This window comes from Cottoperca gobio, chromosome 1 (genome assembly GCF_900634415.1).
Source record: "Cottoperca gobio chromosome 1, fCotGob3.1, whole genome shotgun sequence".
In the NCBI taxonomy this organism is placed as follows: Eukaryota; Metazoa; Chordata; class Actinopteri; order Perciformes; family Bovichtidae; genus Cottoperca; species Cottoperca gobio.
In genome coordinates, this window is record NC_041355.1 from 5,571,813 (window position 1) to 5,581,603 (window position 9,791).

At 38.1% G+C, this 9,791-nt stretch overlaps 2 protein-coding genes across 3 annotated transcripts in view; one reads left to right on the plus strand and one right to left on the minus strand.

Moving 5' to 3' along the window:
• The window catches only part of tmem154 (transmembrane protein 154), an 11,841-nt gene extending 9,349 nt beyond the window's left edge, over positions 1–2,492 (minus strand). Inside the window, exons 1-2 of one of the 2 annotated variants that reach the window (XM_029432630.1) lie at positions 2,319–2,492; positions 1,406–1,513 (exon numbers count right to left, since the gene is read on the minus strand). In XM_029432630.1, coding sequence (XP_029288490.1) covers positions 1,406–1,513; positions 2,319–2,412 — 202 coding nt within the window. In that variant the 5' untranslated portion in view covers positions 2,413–2,492. The remainder of the gene's footprint in view (positions 1–1,405; positions 1,514–2,318) is intronic. The other variant, XM_029432704.1, reaches the window with a different exon arrangement.
• Positions 2,493–6,021: 3,529 nt separating this feature from the next.
• tma16 (translation machinery associated 16 homolog) lies at positions 6,022–9,639 on the plus strand. The gene is made up of 7 exons (XM_029438918.1): positions 6,022–6,130; positions 6,223–6,338; positions 7,549–7,586; positions 7,690–7,774; positions 7,922–8,070; positions 8,177–8,219; positions 8,749–9,639. Exons 1-7 carry the CDS (start codon positions 6,128–6,130, stop codon positions 8,945–8,947), a joined length of 633 nt encoding a protein of 210 aa, XP_029294778.1. The 5' UTR covers positions 6,022–6,127; the 3' UTR covers positions 8,948–9,639.
• Positions 9,640–9,791: the final 152 nt, after the last annotated feature.

Genomic DNA, 9,791 nt, shown 5'->3' on the forward strand with positions numbered 1-9,791 from the left:
GTCACAACAAAATCCTATCTTTGGCTATTTCTATCTATCTGATGAAAAAACTCTATTGACAACGGGCTTTATGACATTAAGCGGAGGCTGTGCGTGCAGTGAAAGGAGATGAAGATAACGTTAGTCTGACGTGCCTCTTAAGGCAAACATGCTGATGTTTTTCATTTCTGTTCGCACCATATTATCTGTGCATATCCCAGTAATGTAATCTTATTCATCTACACCACTAAAAAGAACCAATCCCCTGTAACCAGCCACCGCTCCGGTTAACCGCTCACTGACTATAACTCCTTCACAGGTTGTCCTCTCTTCCTGCGACACCCACAAAGAGAGTAAAGAGTTTATATTCTACGATTAAAGATGTTCCAGTGACGGCTATTTTTGATACTAAAATACGTCAGTGTCAAACAAGGTGCTTTGCCCCCTAATAAAATACAATCTAACTTTAAAAAGTATCTTGATTAACATCTTTAAATATTTGATCAAAGAATAAATCAACAAAACAAACTGGTTGCAGCTCTTTTTGAAAACGTTGTCATTATGCACAAGGTGTTGTGCAGGGAGGGGACATGGCCATGTTGAAACAGGAAATAACTTTCCTCCAACTGTTGCCACAAAGGTGTACGCACACTACCTTCTAAAATACCGTTGTATGCTGTAACATCCTCCTTACCTGTGAAATTAAACCAACATGGCCTGTGTTCTCACGAGCACTTTGTAACAATGTGGTTTAACCGTCTAGAGTTGTGTCTCTGTGCTGCGTGGGGTTTTCATCAGGACCTCCTTCATGATTGTTGTATTTATGTCCTATGCTTACTGCTCTGCCTGTCTTGAGAAGAGTTGTTTTGTTGCTGTCTTTATGGTGTCTTGTTGTCGTCTGTCTGTATATTTTAGGCAGCGAAACATCCCGATAAAGGACTGCAGTTGAAAATGAACCAGCTGGCTCATTTACAGAAATGTTAACTAATGTGCGTTAACTAAACATTTAAATATGCTGCCTTCTTCCAGGAACAATGCATAATATACTTTGTATCCTGTTTATCTGCCTTTGTTGCATGTTACACCCCTCTCTGCCCCATGCTTTGTGTCTATCTCTACACCATCAACTACTGTATCAAAGACAGGCAAAACAAGTTTAAAGAAAGAAAGTGGTACCATTGAGCATTCAAGTTATTTTTAAAGGATCTGGACTATAGCAGTTAATGTGTTTTCTTCTAAATCCTCTAAATTACTTGTGTAATGTGTGCATATGTCACTGAATATATCATACAGTATTGCACCATTTGTTTAAAAACACAAAAAACACTTTATTTTTTCTTCAATAAAAGAAAATTGGAAAGAAATCGGAGCCACGAAGTCTTTTGGCCACATCATGTATAATGCTTTTTAAAATGTATTGTCTCACCTGTGATCTCATCACCACCAACATCTGGTTCTGGGTCAACGTCTGTCTCGTCACCGTCTACTATCTGAGATTCTGCGTCTCCACCATCATCTTCATCTTCGCATAATACTGAAATTCAACACATCTCATTACTTTATATCATGGCGCTGCCTTATCATTGAGAAGGTAATAAAACTTAAAAATAAAAACATGTGCAGCATTTATATTAAAAGTGAAACACACACACACACACACACACACACACACATGTGAATGAAGACCGTTATTTCTGCAGGGATTTCACCCGTTTAGATTCTGAAACAACGTCTGAGTCACTGTCACAGTCGCTCATACAGGAACTCAAGACTTCCGTGTGCAGGAGTTCAAGCCGTTGCTACAGCATCTAAACTGTTGCAAAACGCACCTACTGGACAGCGAGGAGTAGGTGGAGATATTCAACATGTTGAGCAATTGTTTCCTGACAGAGCTTCGTCACTTTGTGAGAAAACCTTCCTCTTGCTCAAGAAAATGTACTCGATTTTCAACAAAAGAGGAATGACCAGTTTTATAAAGACAAGGGTGTATGCTGTACAGTATCTGATCTTGGCTTTATAAAACCTTAGAGAATAGATCAATTTGAAATACAGGAGGGTTTAAGTCGCAACACATGGCATAGTATTGACAAAAAGTGTATTTAAGTGACATAAGGCCAAACTGTAACTGTAATTGTTTGTCCTTTCAAGCCTTGCTATTTAACTGATCTGGTGTTTTTAATTCATTAATACAACTTTTCACAGTACGAATAATAAACACTCATTCCAGGCAAGTTTCACTCACAGTCACAAGGTCAGGAAAGTAGACTAAAGGCAACAAGAGAAAGCAGGGAGGAGACAGGAAAGTGGAGTTGAGATTAAAGAAGCTCTTCCAGTCCTACCTGTCCCCGTCAGAGCGGTCAGCAGCAGCAGCAGCAGCAGCAGAGGGGTCTTCGCCCGCGGCCCTCTCATGCTACCAGTCCCAGAAGCAAACATAGTGCCATTGTGTGCCCGCTTCCTTCTCTACTGTCACAGCATCACACTTCCTGATCTGACTTAATATGTTAAATGAAAGGAGAGAAAGAAAGCCTCCCTCACACACACACACACATACACACACACGAACACACCCTCAGACTCACTCGGATGTGATGCAATCGACTGTGTGTGCCTGTCCCCACAAGTCTGACGACTCTTCAGCTGCAGTACAATCACATTCCTGCCGGTTAGGTATGCAGCCCTGCAGAGCGAGGGGGAAGCTGAACAAACTTTAAAGGAAGGAAAAAACAATTTGTGTGTGAGCTCAGTAAAGGCCAGCTGGTCGGGTATCTCTCATCGAGCTGCTGCTTAAAATAACTCAGAGGCTGCAAATGTGCAGCATATTTGTTTGTTGTCTTGATACGAGCACAGCATCACAAGACTTTGTGGTAGAAAGTCATGAATTTGAGAGTCAAGCAGTTATGATCGTAAATGGATGAAGACTGTCGGCCTACTTTGAAAAGATTACTATCTCTTCATCTATCAACTGTGACATCACAAATGGCATTAAAAACCAACGCATGCCACTAACTCTGAATATTAGTGGTCAGTTCTCACAAGCCTGAAGACGCTTAGGAAATATTTGGTCATTCTTACATGAGAAAAATCAGGCTGGAGGGTAAAGTGACACAAGACACGATGTGCTCTGTGATAACAAAAGTCACTTCCTGTGAAATAAATATAACTTCAATACTAGAGAACATCTTGCAATGGGATCACACCGGGCCGTAAAGTTGGGGGTCCATTGATCCCTTCCCCATTTCCGACCACCTTGCTCGGACCACACCCATCTTTGAACTCAACCTTCATTTTGATCTCAACTACACACCTGCAAAGTTCAATCAATCATATTTTGTTGGCTAAGTGGAAAAAATGTCTTAGTTGGCGCCCAGTAGCTCCCCTGGCAGAGCGTGCGGCTCATGTGCTATAGCTAAGTATTTACCGCAGTGGCCTGGGTTTGAATCCAAATTGTGGCTCTTTGCTGCATGTCGTCCTCTCTCTCCCCTATCCTGACTGTCTTCAGCTGTACTTTACAATAAATGCAAAAAAAGCCCAATAAATAATCATTTTTTTAAAGTCATAGTACCTTATCACACACGTTTGTCTCTTAGGATCATTGTACTAACACCGGCTTTGTTTTAAAAACACCGAGTTATTTGGAACAAGCATCACCATGAATTAAATACACACCATAAACTTAAAGAGAATAATAAAGTGTGAGATTTCAGAACTTATTGCTGGCTTCAAATTTAATTGTTGGCTTTAAAATAATATAGCATTAAAATCCTCCAGAAAACAAAAAGCAGAACTAAAGGATGTTTTTCTGAAGAATCTCTGCTTCATTAATCTCGTCCGTGACAAAGGAGTCATTTTAGTACGTGTGACTACCATGCCGCTTTCAATAGATGATGATCTAATTGCGTCATACGAACTGAGTCAGTCTGTTTCAAGGTGTTACTCACTTGCTTTATTTCTGTGAGTCTGATGGTGGAAAAGTAAAATATTTCTATTTTATGCTACTTTAAACTCCACAATACTTCAGAGGGAAATATTGTAATTTTCACTTCATTTATTTCACAACTGATACTAGTTGCTTTACAGATGAAGATTTTATAGAACCAAAACATATCATACAAAGCAATTAAACACAATGAAACCTGTTATTTATCTTCCTCTTCCTTCATTGTCCATGTTCAGGTGACAATGTAAGAAAGTCCTGCTCTCACCCAGATGAGAATGACAAAAGGAGAAGGAGGTTTGGTGACTAACAACAGGTTTATTTGTGACACTCTTAGCCTTTCAGGCAAACAGAACAAAACAGTCAATACGGTCTTTCACTAGACCTGCTGTCTCTCACTGTCACACACGTCTCTCCATCAGGACTCTGCCTACTGCAAGAGACAGAACCAGGTTACCACCATACTTTTATTATTTGACTGATTACCTGATTCTGTCCAGCAGTCGGATCTCCAGCTGAGACACTCCCATCCCTCCACCAGCAGCCGCTGCCGTAACCACACTCCACTGCCACAGCATCATTAAAGAATTTTAAGAGGCCGAACTTTTGGATTTCAGAGGCTGTAGCAGACACACATTGCTGAGCTGCATCCCAAGTTAACCTTCAGGTTCACAGCTTTCAGATGTTGTACACCACGTCTATGTGGCATATAATGTTTCTGTCTCTTTGTGGTCAATTTGTGTCTCGTTTTGATCGTTTTGTGTCTCTTTTTGGTTGTTTTGTGACTTCCCAACAAGAAATGTTAACAGTAAATTCAAACAGAGTAGGCCTGTTCAGTAATTTGTCCATGGCTTACTTAAACCTTAAAGGTTTTAAGTACTTCTTCCAACGCTGCACATCATCGTACCCCATAAAAATGTGAGGATTTGATTTATTTGCTTAAGTGAAAGATATCAGGTGTCTTTTCTTTTGTGTTTTTTCTTCTTCTGTTGAGGAGTTCTGAAGAGATTAGCACAGACGCACATGAAATTTCCTGTTGCACAAAAGAAAAGTGAAGCCACTCATACATGTTATTGTTAAGTACATTGACATCTGCAGGGATTTTCTCCCATTCAGAACATCAAGAGCAGTATTGAGGTCAGGCACTGATGTTGAGCGATAATCATTCATCCTGTTTGATCAATGGGGTTGAGGTCAGGGCAGTCAAGTTCTTCCACACCAAACTGGGAAATTTCTTTATGGATTTTGCTTTGTGAACGTGGGGGTATTGTGACGCCAAACTGTTGCCACAAAGTTTCAGCACTCTGTTATCTAAAATATGATAATTAAAATAACCCAGGATCAAATGACACAGAAGTATGTGGACAGTCTGTGTGTTCACATACTTTTAAGCTTAATGTATTCTAAAATAGTTATTGCTGAAAGAGTTTGCCTCATCTCGGGTAATACCACTGACGAATACAATCCACACAGCTTTAAAGTGATTAGTTGTTCCCTGATTTAAAAAGAGATAGTGTTTAAAACAAACCAGGGCTTGTTCCCTCGCCTCATATCTGATCTTTTTAAAAACCAAGCAGAGCCTGAGGGGCTGGAAGAGCCTGACTGGTCTGAACTGATCTCACTGAAGCAGCTTGAATTGGGCAGTTCAGTATCGTCGACTCCGTACACTTGTAGAGATGATCATCTTTTAATAATTTGTGTTACCTTTTACTGATTTCATAATTATTTGATTATCTGATTTCATAATTATTTATGAATCATATGTGTAAAGTATTTTGCAATGTTTAGAAATGAAGTGATGGAATAATAATATGTTTGTATTTGTCTTGAAAAATTGACACACAATTTTACAATTTTACATAATGCTCTATATTATATTTCCCACACAGATTAACACAGGTGTTGTAAGTGCTGCTTTCATGTTTGTTAATCCTCTCAGAAAAATGCTTGAGATCCTGAAAGGCACATTGGAAGAAAGAAATACATTATGACATCGACAAAACATAGTAATTAATTCTGAAAATGCATTTGCAAAAGGAAAATGTTTTATTTTGTATATTTAATCGCTGCTTGTGACTTCTCGTGACTCTTCGAAAAATAGGAACCATTGTATTTTCTCCACATCCCATCCGGACAAAATATGAGGACGGACCGGTCCACTTCCGGTACGACTGTCAACAGAGAAGGACCTACACGTGTTTTCAAACAGTTAAAATGGTAAGACTGGTGTGTTGTGTCTGTCCGTATACTTTTAATGGTTACAGTAACTTTAGTAAGAAGCAAACTGAATATTTATTATTGTTTTTCAGCCGAAGGCTCAGAAAGGAAAAGGAAAAGGAAAAGCTCCGGAGAAGGTTGTTCACCCGTACAGCCGGAAAGCTGCTTACCTCGCGCGAGAAGAAATCAGACTGAGAAAGAAAGAGAGGTGTGAGGAAAATAAGAAATAAACCAATTAGATGTAGCACATTAGCTTACTTACGTTTGAGCAATACTGACTTCTGGTGTCAAAACTATTAAAAAAAAGTTAGAAATAATCTGCTTTACAAACAACAGTTAACAGTAACGTTAAATATAACATATACAGTGCATGATTAATGTTATTTTCCAAATGTATAGAATTGTAATTTGGGGACTTTGTATTATTTGCAGTAGTTGAAGAAGTATTGAGATATTTTATTTAATCTAAAAGTATCCCTAACCCTAACCTCAGGGTTAGAATGACTAAAATGACTCCACCACGAGTAAAAGTTCTGCATTAAAATCTCTCTTAAGTAGAAATACAGAAGTATTAGCAGCTCAATGTATAAAAGTAAGTATAAATAGTAAAAGTAACTCATTAGGCATTGAATTGACTGATCCCTTCGTAAAACGCATTTTATGTTGTATCTGGTCAAAATTACGCTAATTTAAATTTAAATGTTATACTGTTAATAATTAATTTCTTTAATGTATCATGTTTGATCAAATGAGCATATATTTATTTTGTATATAAAACCTTGATCTTCAAAGTAACGAAAGCATTCAGACAAATGTAGTGGAGTGAAAAGTAAAATATATGAGTTGAAGTATAAGTAGCATTAAATGTAATTAAAGTATAATAATACAGTAAAGTACAATTACAGTACTTGAGTAAATGTACTTATTAACTGTCCACCACTGATACTGAGGAATCTGACTTGTTTTTTACGTTATTTTATCAAAGTTTATAAATTATACTAATGCAAATATTTTAACATTATTGTGAAATACTCTTACGTTTCCACCTACATCCAGCAAGTCTGCAGTCACTGGTCCAATTACTAAAATAATTTGACTTATCAGAAGACTTTGCAATACAAAGGGCCAAGTAACTCATAAAAATGTAATCAGATAAAGGAAATAATAAAAAATGTAAAGACCGTGCTCACATGAAGTCAATAAATGAAACGCAGTGTATTGATGGAGAAATTAAAAAAGAGATCAGAATGCAGATTTTCCCACTTTATCTGTTTGAATGAAAACACCTTTACGTTAACGACACATACAATAATGTGTTCTGAAAAAATGCTGCGATATAAATGAACAAACCTAAATGTATTTAAACGTGCTTAACTGCTCGGATCACTTTCATTTAATTGTTTTCTCTGATGCTGCAGGAATAAGAATGATAAAGCAACGCGTCTGAGCAGCATCGGTAAGCTTGTTTATCATTCACATGATGTAATAGGATATTTACACATTTTTATATTATGCATACAAACACCGCATCTTTCTTTTATTTTTCTCTCAACGCTCAGGTGAGAAGCTGTTGTGGTTTCAGGAACATTTGGATCCAGAAAAGACGGCTTACACCAGAAAAGACGCCTGTGACATCGTTGAAAGGTCAAAGACTTATAATTTATCTTAATTAGTTTCTGCCACTCATCATTTTAAGTTAGAAATAAAAAAATTAACTATATGTATATCAGAGCGGCATTTCTTTTGTGTCGTCTTTTTGCTGAGCTTGTGTGTGTGTTCTCGTGTGTGTAGGTACCTCCAGAGGTTTGATTCTGAACTTGAGCAGATTGAGCTGATGAACGGGATCAAAGGTCGGCAGGGTCGTCTCCATGGCGCCAGGGAGGCTGTCATCAAACAGACTGTCGAGCGAGAGCGAGAGCAGTATGAGGGCATCGGGTTTGGTGAGTCCCCCTCAATGAATGAATACACACACACACATGCTCTACACACATGCTCTACATTCAGTGTTGGAAAATCCTTCTTGATCCTGTTTTGTCCTCTTCACAGAAATCCCAGACATCATAAATGCAAAAAATCTGAAAACATTCAGGTGAGTGGGTAGAAATAATCTGTTTGATCTGTTTTATTACGGTTTATCTTCTTGAGAATTGGCCATTATTATTATTCAGCAGAAAAGCAACTATTTATAATATAATTGATTTTAATTGTTAAATTTGTTTTCAGCCTCTCAAAGATGGAGATTTCCTGCATTCCTCTATTTTATCATATTAAACTGAATATCTTTGGGTTTTGGATTCACAAGACATTTAAAGACATAATTTTGGACCGAGAAATGTTATATATATGTTATATTCTATGGACCAATTGATTCATCGATAGTGAAAATAATCGTTAGTTGCAGCCCTAAAGCAAATTATGAAATCATATGTCTTCATAGTCTTTACTTCCTTCATGTACAGAGATGTTTCAATTTCTGTCAATTTCCTAATAAAGAAAAGTCTAAAATACTGACATTTAAATGAAACTTGTCATTTTGAGCATGTGATGATTCATGAACATCCTTCCTGATGACCTTTTGATGACCTTTGATGACCTTTGTTGATCTTTTGTTTCGTCAGGGAGTGGACTGGGGACCTGAAGAAACTTCCAAATATTAAACTGCGAAATGTATCCAACAAAGGTTTGGACACAAAGACTGAGGAAGATGAGAAACACGATGACGCAGAAGACGATAATAAGAATGATGAAGATGACTTGGATGATGAAGATGACTTGGATGACGAGCAGCTGGAGGATTTGGTGGTGATGTCGGACTAAAACTGAGACTCTTCCCGAGTGACCGTAGCTCAAAGCTGAGGTCGTCCATTCAGGATAACTGACTGTGGAGCTGAGCAGCAAAGACTTAATAGAAAGTGTTTTTATGCCTGTGTGTGGGGGGGGGGGGATGCTGATGCTGCTGCTGCTCCACAACTGTCCTGAAGATGGTGCCAGACTCTCAAAGATGGAGGAACTAAACTTTCATCTGCCTGTCCTCCCGTTCTTCTTAGTGTTGCTCAGTAACTCCACACCAGCCTGCGAGGGGTTCTACATTCATTGTTTATTGCACAAACAAATATAAGTGGTATGTAACCTGAATCCGTTTTATCCAATCAGAGATAGAAAAGGTTTAGTCAAAGATGTTGAGTGCTCTAATGCTTGTGGGGGCTGCGACACTGATAAATAACCAAATTAAATCCGTAGAAAAGTGGACAAGTGTAAATAACAGTTGCCTTCTTTTTGTTTTGATTGATTTGTCAGCCGCTCTCACTGTGTGTCAAGTGTAAACGCATTAACGGATGGGAACCATGAAAACTCAAGTTACATCAATGTATACATATCTGGACCTCGCAGAGCGGTACGTCCATAAAGCTGCAAACTGTCAGAACAAAATGTCATAAACAACTGGGCTACTTTTCTATTTAAGAAAACTCCTATGATCATAAATAAATTCAGCTTTTTCAAAAACTTTACATTTTCAGATTTCAGACTGAGCTAAATATACTGTTTAGATAATTGTTTCTCTACTTATATCTTTACTCTTTGGTGTCTGAACACATGATTGTCCAGAAGGAGAGTTAAGGCCTCAGTATGCTTCAGAGAAAGCGCTGGTTGGGTCGACTAA

Coding starts and splice junctions, on each gene's coding strand:
- tma16 (XM_029438918.1), top strand. Junction 6,339..7,548: donor AGACTGAGAAAGAAAGAGAG/GTGTGAGGAAAA, acceptor CTGATGCTGCAG/GAATAAGAATGATAAAGCAA. Junction 8,220..8,748: donor AAAAATCTGAAAACATTCAG/GTGAGTGGGTAG, acceptor TTGTTTCGTCAG/GGAGTGGACTGGGGACCTGA.